Below are 25,306 nucleotides of genomic sequence, written 5' to 3' on the forward strand. Positions count from 1 at the left end.
TGCCCTGTGGAGAAGTTTTTAGATTTGAGTGAAGTCGAACTGGAGAAAAGGGCGGCACAGTGACATAACGGTGGGTTACTATGGCAACGTGGGGGAATGCCAGTCGCTATCATTTATTAGTCTGTAGACTTATCGAGTGTGTTTTCTATTATTTGTAGTTATATTTTAGATATTTCTGCCATCTGCTAGTCTAGTTATTCAATTTTTTATATATTTGGTATTTTCTGTACAGCTAATTTAAGTTTTTTATTCTGTGTGCTTCTGTAGAACCGCACCACGCACATCGTGTTCAATAAAACTCTTCAAACGTGCAGTAAAAATGCTGATTTGTTTTGAACCTTTCTGTGAGCTGTAGCAGTAGCAACCTGAGGGCACCTGGTGGCAGTGCTTAACCAAACCAAGTCCTGGCCCACACCTGCAGTGCACAGCCTGCTGCCAAAGGTCACGCTGTGTCCTGATAAAGCGTTCACTTCATTTGACAGAATTGTTGCCGTCATGTCAGTAACAATAACACATTGTGAGAAGCTCTGCACAAAGTTTCTTTGATGCGATTCTGAGCAAATCTTTGGAAAACACATTTTCATCAGCCTTGTTAAGACTATATCTACAAAGAGGAAGAGCCAAAACAAAGAGCCAAAAGGGGATGGTGTCTGTCCAAGTAAAGAGGCTGGTGGCATTCTGCATTAATTCAGACACATCCCACAAATGGAGGGTCTGGTGCCAGAGAATGAGGGTATTGTATTGTGCTCAGAGCCCAGACCCAGTCATTAGAAAAGAATAGCTTGTGAAGCCAAGATTTCCTCCTGAGATTGTTCACCCTGTCGTTTCAAAAGTCTGGCGGTTCGGCTGTAAACCCAAATCACAGCCTAATTAAGGAGATAATGCCGAGGAGAAGTAAAACAAATGCCTCTGGTGGCAGGCAGCGCACAACACACAGCCTCAGAACAGATCAGAATTAAATGACTACAACGTGACTCTCTCTGTAGTTCAGCCTTGGGATTTCACCACATCATAAATAGTTGGTTCAGCTGCAGCATAAGGACGGGACTTCAATTATCCGTGTTTTAAGATGCAACTTCTCTGACTAAGTGGCTAACACAAGGATTTAAACGTTCCATTTGCCCAAGAAGAAACAAGCACTTTTCTTACTTTAAGCACATCCTTCGGTAATTAACGTGGAGAGAGGCTCAAAGTCTTAAGTTCTGCAGTAGACCTTTAATTCTGTTTTGGCCTGATTCGCGTTACAAAACAAGTTCTCCAGAGTTGTTTTTCAATGATGTCTCCTGTAGAGAATCCAACACCAATAAAAGAGGACACCCGCCACACCCTAAAAGTAAGTCAATATTACACTCACAGACTGTCAAAGTAAAGCCAATCCATTCCTGTATCTGAATACACACATCATGTTTGTAACGAGCTCTGAACGTCTGAATGCAGATGTTAAAGGTCAAACAAGCGCACGATGGCCTTGAACCAGAAAAATCCGCCTTGTGCCAGAATAAGCCTGATGTAATGAGACGTCAATGACTTTAGCTTCACGAGAACGCATCCTAATTACAGAAAATGAACGAGTGTGCAGGTTTGAACTGGGGCAATCAGTGAAAGATGTGCACATATGAGGAGAGCGTCTTGATTTGCTTTCAGAGAGACACATTTGTGGTAAGGCTGCGTGATTATGGAAAAATATGTAAATGCTGTTTTTCTGTGAGTGATAAATCGCATATCTATGAGCAGCTGCAATGTATCAAGATTCACTTCTTCCTATACATTTGAAACAAGATCCGATGCATTAGTACTTAAAGTATTATGCAGAATCGACTTTTTCAAGCTTTACATCATGTTATTATGTCATTCCCTCATTAAAAACATGCCTGAAGTGTTGCCTTGGCAAATTCACGTATTTTTGAGTAATCTGTAAAAACTCTGATGGCAGCCATTTTAGGGATCGGTTTGCCTGAGTCCTGCTAGGAACGCCCCCACCTCCTGGAGACGCCTCTGAGCTTTCGTCACCAGCCGAGTAACCAACCACTGCTCCTCAGCAGAACCGCCTCCCCACTGATGCCACAGACAGTGTGTGGAGGGGGCGTGTCGGAAAAGGTCAGAGGTTCTTAAAGAGACAGAGGCCTATTTCATACAAGGCAGTTATTTTAATTTACTGCATTTACAAACCAACAGAAGGTTTCGTCATCATTGTAGTGCTATAGACTGGTGCTATGTGATTGAAAAAGCATAAAACCCCCTCTTTAAGATAAAGACTATGTGAAAAAAACTTATCTTCGGGGTGAGTGAGTTTCATACATGATAAATCCAAATAGAGAGATTATTTTCCGGTTTTTAGAACTTTATATTATTACATAACTTCCACCATGCATTTCACGTCAGAAGAAATACTATTGTTGGGATCTCTGGAGCACAATACGCATGAATGATACTCATGAGGCCACTACATACTGCAGAAATCTTTCTTGAAATTAGAATAAGTCAGAGACATGAAAGAGCCATAAGGTCAGCATAGGAGAGCTAATGAGTCCTGGTCTGTGCTGAAGAGCCAGCGGTGAGAGTTGGCAGCACTTCCAGTATCGCAGGAATTTAAATAAAGTGTGAATTGATCCCTATAGTGGCGGCGGGACACTCATCAGGTTTCCGTGGGTTTTCTTTGGCAGGTAACGCCACATTCTGCTCTTCCCGCCAACAAAGAGGAGAAGCAGACACTTAGGAAAATAAGCCTTCTCCTTGCTGCAGCTGCTGAACATGAAAATGACATCTGCTGGACGGATTGCAGCTGTGTGGTCACTGTCCACTAGGGACAAAGCGCAATGCGTTCACTGCTACTGCGCTGACTGAAATCCAAGGAGGAGACATCCAAAGCTACTGTGTTTGCACAGAAGGGACCACACGGTGTGAGATTAATATGACAAGACAGGCAGCTGCTCTGTGAACACTGTTCAATAAATGAGGAGATATTATCACAGGCCTCACAATAAACAGCCTTGGACAGCAGACTCATTTCTCTGCAGGTACAGTCTTATCTTTGGACACAGACACGTATCAAAACATAAGACTGAGCCCACAATGAAGTGACTTCCTGGGGTCTGGTTGGTGCTGGGATGGCTCTTCTGTTATAGGTTCAACCAATTTTACAAAAACATACAAGTCTCCATGATATTTTCTCTGCATCGCGGTCATGTTTGTGTTCACCGTTTGGGAACATAGTGAAACATAGATACCCGTCGACTGCAAATGTTGGAAATTTGGCCTGACTGAAGACCATTTCCTTCTTCAAATAAATGCACTACTTTACTGTTTTTTGGATTGATTTTTATCTGCTTTCTTGCATTTTTTTTACGCAACTGTGACACACTTTGAATTACCTTGCGTATGAATTGTGCTCTACAAAACTTGCCTTGTGTAAATAAAAAATAAAGTATATACTGAATAATGTATCTGGAGGTTTCCCCAACTGCTGCTAGGGGTCGCTTGAAACAGTCGAACCTCCTATTGTGTGTTATGTCATCTCCAGTAAAGCAGCCCCTTTCTGCATACAATTACATCCTTCCTGGTGTTAATGCGATCCATCCAGCCCTTATCTATTTGGGACAGGAGGATTTAAGGAGGGCCGTCTTTCTCATCCGTCAAGGGCAAGAACAACAAGGAGCAATCACACACACTCCTCAGAGCAAACTCCATGAAGCAATCAAAGTTTAATTTCCAACCATAAAACAGTGGTTAAATGGGTTTCCCTCTGGATGTAATGGAATTTGGATGGAGAAGCTAAAACAAGCGACTGGATTTACGAGACATGACTAGAAATTACTAATAATTCACAGCATATGGTCACAGTGGCGTGTGAGGCGTGTGAAAATCTTTACTGCGTGGGCGTTGAAGTGCTCCTGGTGTTAGTTCGCCTTGGTCGCTTCTAACTTCACCCCCGTTTGGCCCCATAAAGGAGAGGAGGAGAGGCTAACTGCTAACAACATCTTTGGTCTTTTAGCGTGACTGAGCGCACGCACAAAGACCAGACAGGTACACATCAACTCGTCTAAGCTCAGGTAATGGAAAAACGGTGGCCTGTTCCTTTAATATTTAAACAATAAATTATTGTGAAATGTCAGTTTGTAAATCATGTCTCCAGAGCATGATGTTGCCTCCTCATACTCTGTTTACTTTCCATTGTCAATCATTCTCCTCCATATGAAAATAATCAGAAGAATGACTGGAGGCCAGTGACATAAGCCTTTTGTCCTCTTTGTAAAAGGTAAATGGTCTCAACTTATATAGCGCTTTTTCTACCTTTATCAGGCCCAAAGCGCTTTACAGAAAAGGCCCTGTGACCCATTCACACTCTCATTCATGCGCCACTGTACGTAGACACTGGAGGCAAGTAGGGTGAAGTGTCTTGCCCAAGGACAAAACGACAGTGTGCGTTTGTGGGAGCTGGGATTCTAACCCGCAACCTTACGATCATGAGACGACCCGCGCTACAATTCATACACAAGGTAATTCAAAGTGCACATACCACCATCCCATAAAAATCTAAGTTACCTATGTAACTATAGTTCTACGAAATGTGTGCGCCGCCCTTAGGCTGCGCTATTGCATATCTCTCGGAAGCGCCAGCTTCCCGCCCTGAGAGGATCAAAGAACTGACCGCTCCAATCATACCTGGGGTCCCACTCACCCCTGACCCCTATAAAAGGGGGACTCTCCCTTCAATCGTCTCCTTTGAACTCAGCCATCGAAGAGAGGTCGTGCCTGCTGGGCCCGTAGCTAAGGGCGGCGCACACATTTCGTAGAACTATAGTTACATAGGTAACTTAGATTTCTACTTCAATTGTGTGCTTGCCCTTAGGCTGCGCTATTGCATAAAGCAACGCGCAGCCGTGGCCGACCAATGTACTCCCAGCAGGCATGGTCTCGCATGATTGGAGCAGGCCCATGGCAACTCTATGCATCCCAGGGAGCGGCTCAACGCTCCCTAGGTAGCAGGGGCTCACGGGCAGGGTAAGGGGCAGCCGATAGCCGTTAACAACGCCAGAGCGCCTCACCCCGGAAAAAGACAATCAGGGGACGCCTGCACGAGCCGCCTCTCCCAAGAGCGCTAGTGCAGACTCACCCCTGACAACAAGGGTGTCCGAAGCCGCCTCTCCCAAGAGCGCTGGCACCCGAGGAAAAGATATGGTCCAGTTCGGCCAGGCCGCCTCTCCCAAGAGCGCCTGGCACTGAACCAACCATGCAGGAAAAACAGGAGCTCAGAAGCGTCTCTACCAAGAGCGCAAGAGCACCAAGAAGGCCAAACCAATCCAGGTCATTCCCTCCCAAACCACCATAGGGTTGAGGGGGGGGAATTCATGACCGTCCATCACCCAAAACTGCGTGGGCAACTGAACCAGTAGCAACGTCCTGCAGATATGACTGCACAAACGTTGAAGAGGACGACCAAGAGGCTGCCATGCAGACCTCCTCAATCGAAGCGCCATGGAGCAGTGCCGTAGAAGCTGCAACCCCACGTGTGGAGTGTGCTCTGACCACTGCTGGCGGAGGGAGTCCTTGTGCCTTATATGCAGCGCGGATGGCAAGGCATATCCAGTGGGCCAATCTTTGGGAGGACAGTGGAGCACCCTTGTTCCTGACCCCAAAGCCCACAAACAATTGATCTGAGCGTCTGAAGCTGGCAGTCCGCTCAAGATAGTGGCGTACCGCTCTGATCGGGCAAAGGCGGTTTCGCCGCTCATCCTCCGCCGACGCGTGTGGAGGGGGGAAGAAGGGCCTAATTCTGATCACCCTGGACCTGAAGGCGGACGTAATGACCTTCGGTTGAAAAGCCGGGTTGGGCCAGAGTTCCATCAACCCATCACCCTCAGGGAGTGACATGCAGGAAGAGTGCACAGAGAGTGCACAGAGATCACCCATCCTCTTAGCCGACGTTAGCGCTAAGAGGATCGCAGTCTTGTAGGACAGACAGTCCATCCCTGCCTGGCGAATGGGTTCAAACGGGGGCCCTGAGAGGCCCTCCAGTACTGTCTGAAGGTCCCAGGTCGGAACCGACCGGCGCACGGGCGGTCTAAGCCTACGAACGCCCTGAAGAAACCGCTTCACCAAGGGGTGACTGCGAGCTGTGTGGACTCCGAACCCCACATGCCCGGTAACGATGGCTGCCGCAAAAACCCCTAGGGTTGCGGCGGCCCTGCCTCTCTCCAGCAGACCCTGGAGAAAACTCAGTACATCCTGTATAGAACAGGATGTAGGGTCCAGGTCCCTCTCTGAGCACCAATCAGAGAAAAGACGCCAACGGACCCTGTAAGCCCTGGTCGTAGACGGGGCCCGAGCACCCTGAATTGTGGCAACAACTGAAGAGGGGAGGCCAAGGTTTAGCAACTTCCCCCGTTCAGCCTCCAGACCATCAGTCTGCGCCCCAGTACCGGACGGGACAGGAGGGCCCCCCCTGCCTGAGTCAGAGCGTCCGGTCTGTCTGGGAGGGGCCACGGATCCCCTTGTGCCATTGATACCACGTCGGGGTACCACCTGGCACTCGGACTGTCTGGGGCTATGAGCAGGATGAATGTGCCCTCTGTCCTCACTCTGTGAAGAAGAGGCGCAATGAGGCGCAGGGGCGGAAACGCGTAAAGCAGGCCGGACGGCCATGGTCGATGGGCCATGGCATCCACGCCGAGAGGAGGCCCGTCTGTTGACCTGAGCGAGAACCAGAGTGGGCACTGTGCGTTCTCTGCATTGGCGAAAAGGTCGGCCACTGGTCTGCCGAACCGGAGCCACACCTCCGCCGCAACCTCCGGTGCCAGGCCCCATTCGTCCCGTAGGGCGCCCCCTCTGGACATCCTGTCCGCGCCGACATTGCGAGATCCGGGAATGTGGCGCGCTTTCAGAGAGGCCAGGCGGATGCTCGCCCAGTTGAGCACCTCCGCTGCCAGCCTGTGGAGAGCGGGGGACCTGGTCCCCCCCTGCCTGTTCAGGTAGGCCACCACTGTGGTGTTGTCCGACCGAACTAACACGTGGCGACCCTGCAGATGGGTGGCAAAGTGTAGGAGGACTTTCTGCACTGCCTCCATCTCTAGGAGGTTGATGTGTCTCGGAGACGGGGGCCAAACACCGCTCGCCGTGAGATGGCCCAGTACTCCGCCCCAGCCGGTCAGGGAGGCGTCTGTGAACACCTCCGTGTAATGGAGCACGTAGCCCATTTGGACCCCTCGATGGAGGCGCTCGGGGTCCAACCAGAATTCTACGTCGGACCTTGCGGCGGGGGACAACCGCACCCGCGTCAAGTCCCTCACACGGCGGGACTCGAGGCGTGAAAACCAGCGTTGAAGGCCTCTCATATGCAGCAGACCCAGTTGAACCACCGGGTGGGCTGATGCCATCATGCCGAGCAGGGAGCGGATTCGCCGTGGTACAATCCGCGGACCATCCAACACCCGTAGACCCAGATCCAGAATCACCGACTGCCTTTCCAGGGAGAGGGAGGCCCTCATGCCCTTGGAATCCAAGCGCAAACCCAGATAGACCAATTCCTGGGTCGGAGCCAGTCGACTTTTCTCCCGATTGACAACCAGCCCCAGCCGAGAAATGTGCCTCAGCACAGCGGCCGTGTGGGCTTCGGCCTCCTGTGGGGAGGAGGCCAGAATAAGCCAATCGTCGATGTAAGTCAGGATTCTGAGACCCTGACGGCGAAGCGGCTCCAACGCTACCTCCACACACTTCGAGAAGGTGCGTGGGGCGAGGGAGTAGCCAAATGGGAGGCGGCAATACTCGTAGCATTTGTCCCCGACTGCGAACCGGAGAAACTTCCTGTGCGCTGGGACAATGGGGATGTGGAAGTATGCGTCCATTAGGTCCACTGAAGTCATCCAGTCTCCGGGCCTGACGCATTGCAGCAGCTGCTGCACCGTGAGCATGCGGAAAGGCCTCTTCACAATGTAGTGATTGAGAACCCGTAGGTCCAGAATGGGCCGCACACCGCCGCTCTTTTTGGGAACGAGGAAATACGGGGAGTAAAACCCCATCCTCGCACTGAGCGGCTCCACCTCTGCTATGGCGCCGCGCTGTAGCAGAGAAACCACTTCTCTTGTGAGCGCCGCTGTCTCGGCTGCGCTGCGTAACCTTGTCTTGAGGATACCGCGAAAGCCTGGAGGTCTCCGAGAGAATTGTAGAGCGTATCCCCTTCTGAGCGCTCTGTCCAGCCAGGGCGCTCTGAGGAGCCCTGTGTCTTTCCAGACCTGGTAAAACTCTGTCAGGGGCCGTACCACGACACTGAGTGAGAGCGGGTAAACGGGCCCGCCCACAGGCTCCGCTCTCGGCGGTGAGCCGCAGCGTGGGGGGCCCTGCCCGAAAGGGCTGACGCTCCCGGGAGAGAGCGGACTCATCGGCCGAGAAAAGAACGCGCTCAGATCTACGCTTCTTAGCGGGGATTAGAGAGCGCGTGGGGAGTGTAAGGGAAGAGGGTCTACACATAGACTTACACCGCTGCCCCGAGGCTTTTAGAGAAGCATGCTGACGAGCTGCAACATCATGGGGAGCTAACGTGCCTGACATAATGTCACACCGCCTTTTTCCTCTCCCGCTCCTCAGCGGCAGAGAGCGGGAGCGCGGAGACGAGCACTGAGCAGAAGTATGAGAGCCAATCACAGGCCTTATTGTGCTCGAGCCCCCTCTTTCTTCCACGTTCGCTGTCTTACGTACAGTCGACCAATCACTGTCGAGGAACAGCGCATCACAGCTGTGTCTCGCTGTCAGAGCAGCAGTTTGCCCACATTCACTCATGTGAGACAGTGCGCTCGCGGTAGCGACAGCCGCGGTGACACGAGGGATAGCTCCAGCCGCAGCCCGAGTGCAAGAGTCAGAGCGCGTTTCACACGCGTCCTTGACAGGCAGCGGAGCTGAGCGGCAAGGAGCGTTCAGCGGGGCCCCCTGAGCCCTGCTGACGGTAACCCTATTCCCACTCCGAGTGGCAATAGGCAGACTTGTGGCGCCTTCAGCAAGGAAGGAACACGAAGTAGGCTCTTTTATGAAGTAACGGGCCGAACGGCCTTTATTCACATTCTTATATCCCCCTCTTCCTCCCCTGAAGCCCGGAGCAGGACGGCGGTCACGTCTCGGGCTGGGATCATCGCTGCGCCGACGATCCGGAACCTGGGGGCGTCGAGGAGCTGCACGTGAGGAGGACGCGGGGCCTCGACGAGGGGGAGATCTGCCGCTTCTTCCTCCTCGTTCGGAGCGCCGGCGTGAAACAGAGCCCTGGTCACGCTGAGGACGGAAATGATGGGCCAGTTGAGCGGAGGCTTTGGCGGCGGTCTCCAGGCGGTCCACCATAGCCTGGATGCCAGGACCGAAGAGGGAGGACTGGTCGAGCGGCAAGCTCAGGAGACTGCGTTTGTCCGCCTCCTTCAGCGTGGACAAGCCCAGCCAAAGATGGCGGCAGCCGACCTGCGCTGCGCACATGGTCCGGCCACCGTCGAGGGCAAGAGCCTGTGACATGCGGGCGAAGGCCGCCATGGTGGTCTCCGCCTCCTCGAACTCTTCGCGGGACAGCTGGTCACGACCGCGGATGAGCTTGTCCAGAGAGGCGGTGAGCAGGGCCATATTGTTAGCTAACGCCACGACCTGTGCAGCGTTAGCGTAACAGCGGTTAAGGATGGAAGCTGTGAACCTATCCCGCTCTGAGGGAAGGTCCACTCTACCGCCGGGCCAGAGAGAAGAGGACGGGAGAAGGGACATTCTAATCCCGTCCTCGATGGCGGGGACGCTCTTCGGCTGGCCCCATCCTTCCACCGTGGCGTACACACCGTACGCTAGTGCCGGAGTGCGGGCAGAGTACGGACTGCCCCAGTCACGCATAGCGTAGTGGAGGAGGGAATCCACGCGAGGGGCCACGACCACCGGTCGCTGCCTGCCGCGGGTGTTGCCAAACAGGTCCCGGAACAGATCCGACGCTGGAGCTGGGGGCTGCGGAGGCATCGTCAGCTCCATACGAGCCGCAGCTGAAGTGATGAGGCCCGGGAGACGATCCATGGGGTAACGCTCCCGCGGCTGCATCTCCTCTGAGAACAGAGAGAGTGCGTCCTCATCAAACAAGCGCTGCTGATCATCTTCATCGTCCGCAGCCCAGTCCCTTCTCGGGACAGGCGGAGGCGGCGGGCTCCGCTCCCGCGCCGGGGAGACCGGCGGCGGGCTCCGCTCCCGCACCGGGGAGGCTGGAGCCGGGAAATCCCCGCTCGAAGTATCCGATTCCTGATCGGATAACTCTTGGGAGGCAGGGGCCAAAAAGGCACGGCGACGCTCGCGCTCCTCCCGAGGGAGCGCGATGCAAGCGGCACAGGAACCGTCATCTGCAGAGTGGCGCCGGCCCAGGCAGAGGAAGCAGCTAGCGTGCTGATCCCCCGCGAGGAGCGGCGCCGTGCAGGACCCGCAAACCCGCTGCTTGACGCCGGAGGGCGACGGGGTTTCAAGCGAAGGAGTGCGGTGAGTCATTCTTCGTCAAGTCTTAAAGTTGAATCCAGTTCAGAGCAAAGCTGAGAGAAAAAGGAGACGATTGAAGGGAGAGTCCCCCTTTTATAGGGGTCAGGGGTGAGTGGGACCCCAGGTATGATTGGAGCGGTCAGTTCTTTGATCCTCTCAGGGCGGGAAGCTGGCGCTTCCGAGAGATATGCAATAGCGCAGCCTAAGGGCAAGCACACAATTGAAGTAGAACATCAATATGAAAGCTAATTCATTATTTTTTGTGTTTGTTCTGAGATGATTATCAAACAGCTGTAGCTCATAGTCTGTCCAGAGGGATCAAACCTTTGTCAAACCAATGCATTATTTCTTAGCAGCGATGAGTGATGAATATACACCTTTTTTTTTTCTCTTTTAAAATGCACTTGAAAATGCCTGCAGACATCAGATACAGGGTTGGATATCAAGCATTTTGCCCGACAACAAAATTGTGTTCATTTTAAATTAAGCTAAATTATGTTAAAATGTTCATCACTGACTTTTTACTATAAACTACCAATAATTCAAAACTAGCATTATTAGCATTTTCTTCCACTTGTCCGTTTCCGGGTCGTGGAGGCAGCTGTTGGAGCTGCCCAAGTCACATTGCACCAGCCCCTTATGGTGGTGGGTCCACGGAACGACCAACGGGCCTGTTGGTCTCTCATAAGGGGCTTCTGAACCGCTCTTTGTCTGACCCGGCACCTAGGACCTGTTTGCCCTGGGAGACCCTACCAGGGGCACGAAGCCAGACCACAGAGCTCCCAGGATCATTCGGGTGCTCAAACCCCTCCACCACGTTAAGGTGGCATATCAAGGAGGAGCTATTTATATAAATCGTATATAAATCTTTCAATGGTTTGTCTCTTTCTTCCAATTCTGCAAAATCACTGTCACTCGAGTACATTCTTACAAACCTTTATTTTTACTACCAAGTCATACCTTATTAACCACAATTGCACACTGCTGGATTCATTATAACTTATAATTAATCATAAGATATAGCCATTAGTGTATAGCTTAATAGTTAAAACAGTCTGTAATGTTTCATGTGCATCTAATCAACACACATGAACATTTGTGATGACCCCAAGCACCACCCGAAGAAGCTCAAGTACCACAATATGAGAAGCTCTGCAGGCACAGCTTTTAACAGCTTGTATGAAGCTCTAATATACTATTAATGGTGCAAATAAGAGTGGTGCGCAACTGGTCCCTTTTCCGCTCGACGTGTTGTGCAGTTGTTGAATCAGATTTATCTCATAGTTCCCTGCAGTGAGGATCAGTCCAGAAATATGTAATAATGTCGGCGGCCCTCTGAGAAGCTGCCTCCAGGTCTAAGGTGAGAAAGCGGAGCCCGAGCACCTCCCCAGAGCGGAGCTGTTTGTTATTCATGAGAACGCTGGCTCCACTCACGGGACTTGGGGGGGATATTATACCGGCGCTCTGGACAAATCAACTGCTTCTCTCCCGGCGCCTGAACAAAAATGGCTGCTGTCAATCCTCCAGTCTTCCAAGACCCCTGTGCCCTCGCTCGAGCTTATCGGGCTCAGCAGAAGAAAACGAGAGAGTGGCGAAGATCTGGTGGGCGTGTGAGAGGATGAGCTTGAGTGGGAAATTAGTCAGGATTTGATAATAGACAGCTTTGGAGGAACGCCAACCAGCACGGCTCGTGACGGTGAGGGAGGGGTATTTGAATAGAGGAGAGAGAAGGTATGAAGACAAAGAATGTGCATTCAGCCATGGCCAACAGCTGAGTCTGGACTCATGACAAACTGCCAAATAAGTCTGTGCATATCGCCTTATTTAATAACTTAATTTCTAAATCAAGCATTCCCATAGCGTAGCATTATTATTGAGGGTGTTCAATACCCCATTTAGGTGAACTGCTGGTCATCTAACATAAAGCTGTGGACTGTGACACCCTTTTAATTTCTGTGGATTAAAGCCTTTTATCGGTTCTTTGAAGCGTGGCGTGGGACTAGAATGACTATCCTAAGCTTTAAGTGATGAAAGTGAAGAGCTATGCATGAAAATGAGGAAGTAGACCGAAATATGTGAGATTAATAAATGACAACTCACTGAATTTAAAGTTATAAAAGTCAAGCGCAGAGTTTTTCCATCATTTTTATCTGCTTAATAGAAACGTTCAGCAAAATTATTTGTGTGTTGCTGAAGTGTGCTACACACTTGAGCAACACGTTATGTAAGTTGTCTTGAGGTCAAATGAATCACTTTCTGAATTCTTCTCAGAAAGTAGTGATTTATCAGAGATTCATGGTAGATATTGGTGCCAGGAGAGTGCAGTGTGTTGAATGCAGAAAACCCATTTAAATCCCTGCGAGGAGGAAGAGACGATCACAGAGCGCGCACCACAGACCTCCCATTAACCCACAGAGACGGCCGGACTACTGATGAACACTGCCATGCGTCACCACTAAACTACAGTTACACGAAACCAAAGGTTTTATGACCAAAACAGTCAAATAGGGATGTCAAGATTAACCAGTTTTACAATTACTGCGGTTATAAAAACTCACGGTATGCTAATCGCACTCCTCTCAGCTGAGCAGAGCATGGCAGAGCAACAAGCTGGACAATCCCAAGTGAAAATAAAATATTCCACATGGACCTGGCATTATTACAACCTACATTCCCTGAATCAAAGTATGTGCTGAATTAAACCAGGGCTAAATGTTTTAAGTAGAGGCCGACCGATAAATTGGCCGACTAATATATTGGGCTGACATTTGGGAATTTTTCGATATCAGCTATCGGCTGATTTAACGCTGATTTAACGTTGATAAACTCTGATATCTCCGGAACCGAAAGTGATAGAGACTTTTAGCTCATATTAAAGCTCAGTCAGTGCTTTAATATGAGCTCAACAGCAGCCTCTAAAACACACACAAACACTAAACCTCAGTGAATATGGACTCATTTTGATGCTCAGAACCTGGAGAATTTGCCGAGTTAGTTTTAACCTCCGCAATTGTACTTTTAATTGCAGCGCAAGATGCTGCAGTTAGAATCAGTGTGCTAAAGCTAGCGGCATAATGCTAATGCTAAGGACGATGTAATTTGCATGTGCACTACAGCTGATGTCAGGACCAGAGGCAGACAGAGATAACAGCTCATGCTACGCTCAGCGTCACTCAAGGCTGGTGCCTAAAAAAGTCTAATATTAATGAAGTATGTTGCTTATATTTGAGAGGAAAGGGTTCATGATTTGCATCTTGGATGAACTCCGACAAGTTGTAGCATTGCCTATTTAGCAAGCTAGTTTTCCTGAGACACTAACAACAACACGGTGAAGAAAACCACGATGTAAACACGGTTAATGCCAAATAATAAATAAAATAATATCTTTCTCATCTGGAATCAACAAGTTGAGACCCAAGAAACATCACGCCATTAAGCTTTGGAAAACAATGATAATAGAAAAAATCAATACAATAAAAAAAAGACTTTGTGGGTTGGGTTGAAGCTGCACAGAGAGGCCAATGCCATTTTCAGTCCCCGTTTTTCTGAGTAACACAATACACAGATATTCAGTATTGGAACCCATTGATGCATGTTTTGCATTCCAGCGGGAGCGAGACTGAACTATTGTGTACGCCGACCATTGTGTTTGTGCGCTGACCGACACACATCCAGACCATGACTCATGCTACTGTCTGAAATCTCCAGCAGAAACTAACAGCAGAAGCAGAGCCAACTATTGCACCAGACAAGCCACACAAAAATCACACACTACATGCCCTGAAGAGGAAAACTGGGTCCAAACATAAGGAACAAAAGGAACACAAAAGATAAATAGACTTGACTTGCCAAGGATATGCTTCTGTAAAGAGAAAACTTAGAAATGATACATTCACTGACACTGACACTTTCAGGGGTCAAACTGTGAAATGGATACATTTTCATTTCGTGCCATATTGTTGCCATGTCATGCCATTTTCTGTGAACATTTGGCAATGTGTCATGCAACAAATCACGGGGAGCAGTGTGACTTTGTCCTCGAGATAATGGTGGGCACAAAAGGGTTTGCAGTTGATTGTGTGACCTTTTCGGCTGACATGACGAAGATAAATCCAGCCATGTGGACTTTCGAGTCGTCGACATGGGTCCCGTCCATCTTGGCTTGGACAGCTCCCATGTTTGTCTATAGAACCAATGATAAAATGCAGAGGAGAGAAGAAGAACGGCAGAAGACGAAAAGGCACAGGGCCCACACACTATAGCTCATGTTTACTTATGAGCTTCAGCCTGAAATATTCAGCAGTAAGCAAATGAGTATGGATGCATGCAGGACTGATTCACAGGACATCACAAGGGATAAAAGAAAATAAACCTTCATCTTTAGTCAGAAAGCATAAATGTAGAAAATGCATGGAAAGTGAGAGGCACCTTACATGTGTGACACAACTAATGTCTCAGCCAGAGCAGCTTGTGATGAAAATCCAATCTGTCACACAGAACTGAGGAGTTTCATTGGCTATGAATGTTTTAGCAGGACGTCAGAGCCACTGGCAAAGGTTAATACCCGTGAAAGGCAGGAGGCTACGCTCAGAATTACCACTCTGCATATAGGCATGACCGAAATGTCACTTTGTTCAGCTTTCCCTTGTACCTTTGGACACACTTTTGTGGTCAAACAGGAGAACAAGCAACTCAATCAATAATGCATTAGGAGGTGCAGGGAATCCGCTCGAAACCTAAGGGAAGGATTATGAAATCAAAAAGCACAATTGCCACTGTGACCTCTTTGAGACTTAAATTATGAAGTAAACCAATTAGCATAACTATCAGTGGGGCTGTAAATGACCAGCACATGAAGGTCAGAATCAAAAACAAATCCAGTAAAGGCTGCTTTTAGTTCAGCTTCAGATCAGATAAGAAATCTAAAATCTAGTTAGTGAAGTCACAATGAGGCAGGAAAGTTCAGCATAGACTTCTCTACTAAAAGAACAAACAAAATCATCTGGTTCTATCCCAGTAACACAGTCAACATGCATTTATCGCAAACAGGTAAATGTCATATTGGGCATCAAAGTGCAGAGCCTCAGACCCGGAGCAGCCTCAAGGTCCTTCAGACACAAAGGCCTCAGGGTCATATTGACAATAAAATCAGACATGGCTATTTTATAATATCAAAGATTATGACCGTAACAACTTGTAGAAACTATTGTTGAGCCCGGACACCAGCTGGTCTGAGAGCAGGAAGTCAAGTTCATCATCATTATGCCGTCATGGTCCATAGTCCACAGAGAATCCGGTTAGTGCCGTGAATAACAAATTAAAATGTCTGTGCGGCGTATGGCTGAATGAAGGTCATGAGATTCTGCCCTGTAGCAAAATGTAAGCGGCTCAGCTACATGAGTGAAATATAACAAATTTATATCATGTGTCTTGATAGGAAACTAGCAGATCAACTTTGAAATGCTCATTGTCCCAATTGCTGTTTAGTGCAGATTTCACCTTGTGCTTAGACCAAAGGCACAAACAGCAGAAGAAGCTCAAAGCTGGCCCCGCTCAGCTTAAGTCCTGTGCTCAATAACAGGTCTCCTCTGCTGAAGCTGCTTCTGAGCTGCTTTGATAGAAGAAAAGCTTTAAGATCAAGGCTCTTTGCTTCGAACCACTGAAGGACACACATTTATTCGATTTCATAGGTTCAAGAGCATTCCTTAGCTTCCACACTGAGCTGAGCTTCAAGACTGTGCCCTTTTGATGTGTGACGTTCCCTGGTCTGTGCACAAGTTTTTCCCAACAGCCATAGGGGAAATTCTCCAAGCTTATTCAACATTGAGTTTAAGGAAAATGTTGTTGAAACTATTTCTGTAACAACCACAACAGCCAAGATTGCAGCATAAACCCTCCTATGTCTTGTTTTAATAAATCCAATCTATTTTGACTCTGCTTTGGGCCAAGCACATAGTGAAGTTCGGAGCTCTTGTTTTGCTTTTGTCTAAATTAGGCTCTATTCCAAGAAATGTGTGGACAATCCACCAAACACAACAGGAGAAAAGTATAAAAATATAATCCGATGTAGCATTATTGAGCTCAACAGTCCTACCCACGTCCTTCCAGTCACGTGCCAGGGTCCAGACGGAAAAATCCCATTCTTGATTGATTTTTAAAAAATATATATATAATATTAAGAGTTTAAAAGCACAACCCAGGCTAATCAGCTGCGTGCTAACGACAGACCATTACACGTATAGTATCCGAACTGAACTTTTCAGTTTATTATGTTTTAGACATATCTTCAATTTAACCCTGTGTGTTTTATGTCCATAAGTTAGCTGGTGTTAGCATAACATTTGCAAGTTGCTTAAACCTTCATAGTCCGTTTCTTAGCAGTTTCTTTTCTGTTTTATTAGCATTGGCAACTCTGAATGATTCAATGACCGCACACTTTTTCCTCTTTTTGCCTTGTGTCGGCACTTCCGTTGTACAGACACTTCCGGTAGGGCACAAAGCCCATTCATTTAACCGGAGAATGCTGGAAAATTTTCGCACGTTAACTCTGATGTTTAGTAGATTGATTTGTGTAAAATGTCCAATGTTCACTTTCACCAACATGTCAACACTGCACCGTTTCTCTGTAATGCTGAAAATCGGCTTCGTTTTCATGTCGTAACTGATTTTATCTGGACTTCTCCAGTCCCATGTTAACTGATAGGATAAACGGGGCGGGAACAATTCATGGCGGTGCCCACGGGACCTTCCGGAATAAGGTGAATAGAGCAAAAACACCTATCAATGGTTACATTATAAACCTTCATTAGAACCTTTTAAAATTCTCCAAGATTTCATATACAACACACAGATCACAAACTAAAATGGGGTTGACTATCATACATGAATATAAATGTAGAACACACTGAGATTTATGAAACAGTGCACCAATCACAAATAGAGAAAGGATGGATTGAGGGACTGAGGTCTCAGAGTAATTGAGCTTTAATGAATACAAACAGTGGGGCTCCCAAATGCCTAATCATGCAGAGTGGCCTGATTAGGGCTGACTCACAAATTCCCCACAGCCATCAGCAAACAGCCAGGAATGTCCGACAAATACTGCCACACATATCACACTTCAGATCTGCACTTATCCCTGAAACGCATCGCCCCCAGCAGTGCGCAGAGTGCTGTCGGACGAAGCCACAGCAACGCACAATTCTTCCCACGCCAAGCCACGCAACCAACACTGCTCCAAAATAGCAACTGTTATTTAAAAGCATTACATCGCATCTCCCCGTGCCATCATTAGTTCCTTCAACAGAGGTGCCTTCCAGTGGCATTCCTGTCACAACAGTAGTTTGTGTTCAATGATGCCTTTGAGGGAAAATGGAGAGATGTCCTATTTAACTTTCATGAGACCAAATACTCGGAGAAAGCAAAGCCAAAGGGTCAGATGAGGACACAGTTATTCAGCCTGACATTATTTTGTGTCAAAGTGGATTTGCTAACATTTACATGAGTTTGATACACACAGAAAACAACCTACTCTTTAGTCACGACAGACTGACAGCTACTTTGTACACACACACAGAAATGGAATACAGTATTTCTATGCAGCAGTGTCTCTCAAAATTGATGCTGAGACTAAGCCACTGATCAGCCAATTGATTTCTTGACAATTATTTGCACGCTTCCAACTCACAAACTTTCAGTAAAAGTTTATCAGTGATCCAATTGTTTTGCTGCTTCAGGAACGGTAAAATAGTAACTCAGCGGAGGGTCGGACAGAGAGAGAGGAGGCTGATGTCAAACTGGCATTAAACAGTTCTCCTGAGGATGCCTCTTGCAACAGCCGAGCCCAGTGTTTATATTGCAGCTCACACATTAGCCACACTTGACCAGATTTTAAGGGTGCAGCGCGCTCCCCTCTGCTCTCTTGAGAGGTCAGAGATGTTACAACGCACAGGCCCAGAGGCACCGTCAAGATGCGCTCCGTCCCCATTTGCTCTCGAGGCCAGGCAGGTTCTTCGGGATCATGCTCTTTTGTGCTGACGACAAGCAGAGGCGTGCGTTTTGCTCTAGACTAATAATCTAAAGTCCAAGCACTTCCTTAACGGTCGGTGAACTACATGAGAAGACTTTGAACATGGTGCAAATAAAGTAACACAGAGGAGAGCAGGGGATTTCACAGTCCAGGGAATTTGAAAGTTGTGACGCAAAAATGGATGATGAATTTGCACCCTGTTAACCCGCATGGGCTGTCGCTCAGCGGGGTAACATAAAAGTCATTACTCCCCAGCATAGACATATTAAGCTGCGATGTCCCGTGTGCCATCAGCGCAGTAGCAATAACAGATCCACCTGTGGCTGAAATATCACGGCCCAATCAGAAAGTAAACGTGCCAGATATTACACCGGCACAAACAGCTTTTTTATGACAATGTCCAGCAAAGACAGATCATGAAACGCTTGGCAAACGGCCGATGCTAACATGTATTAGCTGGGGTCTAGATAGCGTGCGGTATTTATTCATTTAGCTTGTTTATCGACTTTGAACGGCAAGAAACGGGTCCATTCGTTTCACGGGGAGGATATCCGGGGAATGTCTGGTAGCAGCGGTTGCTATGAGGTATGAGTGGACAATGACCGCTTTGGGGCCGGGTTTTGCAAAAGGTCAATACGTTTGTTAAGTGATGTCATCATCGCTCCACTTCTGGGTCCAACGGAGCTTTAGCCCAATCTACTCAATATAATGGAGCTTTAGCTGGTATTAACCGTCGATAGAGGCTTGTAGTCGCCTCTTTTTAAACGTCTGATCGCTCAGAAATCTCACATTTTCATTAGCAATGCTTTTCTGGCATTCATGATCAAATTATTTCCATACACAACAAAGGCTAATTTATACGCATTTAAAAATATCTTACCTGGAGAAATGGTGAGCTATATTGTTCGAATTAAGTGTAAATCAGTTGTCTGTTTCAGATAAAGTTGCGTTTTTTGCTGTGTTTATCAGTGGAACAGTTTGGACCCGGCAGTAGCTTATTATTGTGCCTGATGTCACACTGAAATAACAAGAGGTAAAAGGCCAAAAACTGTTTTACACAAGAATCGAACAATATAGCTCACCCTTTCTCCAGGTAAAATGAATGTGTTTATGTGGGAAAGTGCAGATTTTGACGTAAAATATCACTGATTAGCACTTAACTAGGGAAATCATTTAAATGTGTCGTTAAGCATCTCAAAAGCTGAACAGTAGTTTGGGACGGTAGTTTTATTTTTTGCTAGCATTAAAGGAACAGGCCACCATTTTTCCAAACTGAGATATGTTCTTACCTGAGCTTAGACGAGTTGATGCGTACCTGTCTGGTCTTTGTGCACGTGCTCAGTCATGCAAAACGACCAAAGATGTTGTTAGCATTTGGCCTCTCCCAACATATTCCTATAGCTCTAAACAGGGGTGAAGTTGGAAGCTACCACGGTCTTCCACAGGCACACACAAAGACCAGACAGGTAGGCATCAACTCGTGCTCAGGCAAGAACATACCTCGGAATGGAAAAACAGTGGCCTGTTCCGTTAATGCCGGGCACACACTACACTAAAAGAGTAGCAGTGTTTAACTAAAAAGCTCGCATTACGATTAAAGAACAGGTCAGCTGGTTTCCGTGGTCGGGTGCGGAATCCGGGAAGCTCGTCTTGACCCAAGATCCCCGGTCGTTTTCCCCATTTGAATGAGCGTTCACACACATTTCCTACCAGAGGACCACATGAATACTCAATTTTCTCAGCCGCTTGTTGTTAGGCTGCAAACCAGGAAGTGGCAGCACTAGTGTTAAACAGAAAATTTATCTCAAAGCATGTTCCATTCTCGTTTCTAAACACAAGGTTATGTGAGGTGCTGAGAACTCCATGTGCAAGAGGGGCCAACATCATTTCCTCCTTTTCTCTCCTTTTAGTTCCACTACACAAAACTGGGGTTGGTTTACTTTGAAACATGTTCAGTGACAAAAACCAAACAAACCAATTCCAATACGTCAAACAAAACAAAATGTTATTGAAGGAATACTGCGAAAAGAGACAATAGGAAATAAAATCTGTGTAAAATTGCTTTGTCCATGAAACAATCTCATGTAATTTAATGATGGGATTGTTTGGATAAGCTTTTACAGTAAGTGAAACCCCAAAATAATCAACATTCCAGCATTCTTCAATCGAGGACATCTGTGAACACAAAGCTAATCTGCATCAACAACAAAATACATCTCTACAATATCTGGGTGTAGAAGCAGGCACCTCTAAGCCCTGTGTTGTGTTGCATCCTATCACCACAGTGTGAGGTGCCCGAGTGCTCTGAACGACATGGCACCATGAACCTGTTGACCTGTTCACTGCTCTGTGGAGACTGGTGGGCTGCACACATGCCATCCACATAGACCCAGCTTCACAGCCCTCGAGCATGTTGTCATCATCATTAAGTGGGCTCATAAAAGGCAGTGACAACAGCGTGGGTCGCCTGGGGGCCTGGCCGTAAACAAAACCAGCTTGAATCACAACACATTAACGGACACGCTGCCAGACCTCCATCCAATCCGTTCGGAGGATGCAGCATTCCTTCCCATAAGTACAGGTCAGAAGTCGCCATCAGCAGGACTATGGGGCCAGGGGTGGTGTTCAGGGTGAGAGAAACGGGACACCGTGCCCAAATATCAGGGGGTGGTAGTGATGGATAGAGTACAGAGGACGGAGAAGGGGGCTTTTATTGGCCTATTACAGCCTCAAAAGGCAGAAGATTGGGTTCCCCCAGATGCACAGCAGCCATTATCCTGCGCAGTGAGAGCAGACTATAATCCCAGGCATCTCTATTCACACCTGTCCACTCATATTCACATCACAAAGGCAGCTGCCCTAGGAAGCAGCAGTATTTGCATGCTTCAAGTCTCTATGAAGTGAGGAGGAAAGAAAAAAAAGGCTTTTCCCCTCTTTTGTCTTTTACAGTGAGCACAGAGGTTTCTGTCACTAGACCGGCTTCTACACTGACTGGACACGGATTGTTTTTGTCAATGCTTTCCTGTTGGCAACGTCTTTCGAAGTTGCCACAGACGGCAAAACATCACCCTCCTTGTTATTAGCATTGATTCTAACATAACCATAACCAATGAACAAGTCTAAAGCTATTATTACTATCATACTACAAATATCATAAATGTTCCTAATTTTGCATGCTTTCCCATCAACAGTATTATTTTTTTTCTTGTAAGCAACACAAGTCGAAATGCTGCAGACAATACTAGGGAAGAAAATAAACACCCGAGAGCAGCTGTAATGCAATATTTAAAGGGATATTTCAGGATTTTTGACATAGGGCCTCATGTCTTAGTTATCCAGAGTGTTGTTGATTTCTGGGGAGATTTATATTTTTTTAATTCATGCAGTTCTTACCTTTGATGAGTTTAGTGGTGCTAGGTTAGCGCATGTCTATAGTAACTAGTAGCCTGCATTAAAAACCTCTTCAAAATCATGGGGTCGTTCTCCAAACGTTGCCATATCTGATTTGCAGAAAGCTCCTTTGTGAATTCCACGTGTAGTAATGCTGGCCGCAGGTAAACAAACTACTGTAGATCTGGCAAACTATCAGATCACTCCGCTGCTGCGTAGCTTACAACCAGGAAGCTGATGCTGCTCAAATAAAAGTTATTTTAAATGAATTATCTTTTAAATAATTCAAAAATTATTCAGTCAACACAGACATTTATATCTGTAGTCGAGTGTTATAAGTGATTTGCCTCAGGTGCACTGTGCTTAGGTCAGACTGTTTTTAATGAAGGCTACTAGTTACCATAGACATGCACTAGCCTAGCACCATTAAACCCTGCAGATATAAGGACTGCATGAATTAAAAAAAATCTCCAGAAATCAACAATACTCTGAACTAGGAAATGAGGCCCTATGTCAAAAATCCTGAAATATCCCTTTAATATAGTATGTTAATGTCTCGACTGTGAGATTACTAAAGCCTCATCTAATCCCAAATAGCCTGATTCTCCATCAGATAACAAGCTCCTGGTCACACAGGAGCAGGACACTGGCCGACCCATAGGCTGCTTAGACTGCATGTGATACTAGTCCGAAACAGGCCACCTACTTACAACCACAAAAGGTTCATAAAATACAGACCACAGCTTTCGCCGACTACGTAATCATAGAAGTAACGGTCATGGAAGCCTGGGTGGAAGCGTTTAATATCAGCTCCAACATGCAACATCACAGAAATTAGGCAAGAGCTTCAATACAGTAACAACCCTGAGCAACTTCCCAGACCCGTCTCTTCTTTCTCATATCAGACAAGGGCAGCTCTAGCTCGCACACGAATGAAAGGAATTCAAAAACTTTAGCAAAACACTGTCTTTTTTTGGATACATATTTGTTGGATCTGGAACAGTCATTAAGCAGATATCGTAGGAATGTGAAAACAAACATATCACAGACATGCTGTTCGGGAAAACAAATGTATCACAATTTCTCTGACAAGCTTTTGATAATTTCCCTTTCCTTCTCTCTTTCCTTCTCTCTTTCCTTCTCTCTTTCCTTCTTCCTTTCTTGCTCAGGAAAACAGACATAATAACTAAAGTTTCAAAATGCTGAGGTCAGAGACTGGTCTACTGCCTTTGGCAGTGTGTGTAGCCTTGATATACATTATTTATTTGTCTATTAGAACCACAAACATTTATGAACAAGCATGTACAAATTGTACATAAATTGTAAATGTGCCAGATTAAAGCAAAACTGCAGCAGTAGCTCCGAGGTCGCTAAAGCAAACGCATATACAGATGCACAATATAAAAACTATACAAACTACATAATAATTCAACTAAGTACGGGAGGATTTGTTTAATTTTTTAACAAATATACTGCATGTTACAGTCCTCCTTTTAAAGATCTGTGTCTTTTGTACGTGTTCAATATTTTTGTTGCAATAGTAGTAGAAAATCATGAAGAAAAATGCTTCACAAACAAACTAAAAGCCCCAAAATCTTTATCATTGTGTAAACTGCCTTTAAGCAGATACAGAACCTTTGTTTGTACCTGTTCAGGAAGCAGCAGCAATCGACTCGACTGGTTGCATTCCCTGGCCTCATTAAACCCACAGCTCAGAGTGTTATTAGGGCGGACTCACCTCATTGGATGGTATGCTGACAACACCGGTTGATCTCCTTTTCTCCCGCAACTTCCTCTTCTCAATCTGCCCTTTCCCCTTCCTGGCACTGGGACCCGAGCTCTTCTTCTCCCGGCCTCTGCTGCTGGGGGAGGGACTGTCCTTACCGTCCCCATCAACACAAGTCATCGAGCTGGATCCTGGACAGTTGCTTTGCACTTTATCGGTCTGCGTGAGGCCCTTCTTAGGGGTGCCCCCTGGACAGGCTGTCGGTGCAGATGTAGGTGATGTAGGGGCAGATGTAGGTGATGTAGGGGCAGATGTAGGTGATGTAGATGTAGGTGATGTAGGGGCAGATGTAGGTGATGTAGGGGCAGATGTAGGTGCAAGGGTGGGCGCTATGGGTGCTACTGGGGGAGCAGGGTGGCTGGTTTCCTGGCAGTTCCCAGACGTAGAGCTCCTGTCCGGGCTGCCATTGCTGTTGTTATTCATGGCGCTGTTTGTGTTAGTCGTCAAGGGAGTACCAGTGGCAGCGGCAATGTCCCCAAGCATTTTGGCTCTCATTTTCTCCCGTTTGGCCTTCCATTCCTCCAAGAAGTCAGTGGATGCGGTGGACTTGAACCCCCCCGTGGCCATTATCCCCCTTTATTGAGTGCTTTCTTGCACGCCGTGAAATTTAACTTGGCTAATGCTTTCGGTGATGTGAACTCCCTCCTCGTCTCTTGTCCTAATCGCGCCACATTCCTCAAGTGATTAGCCTGGCTGCTGTTGACAGGTACAAGGAAAACAGAGTCATTCTCACAGCTTACTCAACTTTCAATGTCCACGCTAACTTAGAATTACTTTACAAGTTATTGTTTAACGACGTGGTGCGCACAGCAGCGTAAAACTAGCCAAGAAGCGCGTTTCCAAAGTTTATTGCCACCAACTTAACCTCAAGTTAAGGTTTCTTCGGAAGTTTATCTTTCATATAAACTAGGTCTACAGCGCATGATAAAGTTGTTAAATACAGACAAACACGTGTGGGAAACGTTAAAAACCGTACCTGTTCGAAGCCGCTGTGTGATCTCGGATCGACCAGGTGTGCCCACGGGTCTCTCGCATGAATGGCGCTGCCGCCGCGCTGGAGCTGGAGCTGCTGCTGCTGCTGCTGCTGCTCACCCACCGGGCTGCTCCGGAAACTCCCGAAGAGTTCCGGGAATAGCCGTAAACCGAGTGCAGGGCTGAGGCAGCCAAGTACTCTAAACTTTGTTAACTGTTCATTATAAGTTAACGAGGTTTTGTTTTCTTTCTTTAAGAAAAACAGGCTTTATTTCTGATTGTCTTTATTAATACTTTACCGTTGAACTTATTTTTTATTTATCCAATAATAATATTTGTTACTAGTTTTATTATTTATGGAGTATCAAAAAGTCAACATCATTAAGCGTTTTAATAAAGAAATAACAAAAATAACCTGAAAAAGAAAAGGAAAGAAAGAAAAAGAGGAGGAGGTCAGAGGAGAGTGCAATCAACTAGCTACTACTATAAAACACATTTTCAAAATATCTAATATTTTTCATAAATCTGAAAGGGGTTGCCATATACCATAATTTTTTTCACTTGAATTTTGGACTACGGTTCTTATCTTTTAAAGCTGGGGGAACAACTTGGTGTCACTGGAGGTGAGGGTGCCTTCCAGGTACTGAACACTAATATATTGA

The 25,306-nt window shown here is 47.0% G+C and overlaps 1 protein-coding gene across 1 annotated transcript in view; it reads right to left on the minus strand.

The window, feature by feature from the left end:
* Positions 1-24,792, minus strand: part of pawr (PRKC, apoptosis, WT1, regulator) — a 51,631-nt gene extending 26,839 nt beyond the window's left edge. The window contains exons 1-2 of the mRNA XM_079582817.1: positions 24,649-24,792; positions 23,625-24,368 (exon numbers count right to left, since the gene is read on the minus strand). Coding sequence (XP_079438943.1) covers positions 23,625-24,239 — 615 coding nt within the window. The 5' untranslated portion in view covers positions 24,240-24,368; positions 24,649-24,792. The remainder of the gene's footprint in view (positions 1-23,624; positions 24,369-24,648) is intronic.
* Between the last annotated feature and the right edge of the window lie 514 nt (positions 24,793-25,306).

This window comes from Gobius niger, assembly GCF_951799975.1.
Source record: "Gobius niger genome assembly, chromosome: 2".
NCBI classification, from domain to species: domain Eukaryota; kingdom Metazoa; phylum Chordata; class Actinopteri; order Gobiiformes; family Gobiidae; genus Gobius; species Gobius niger.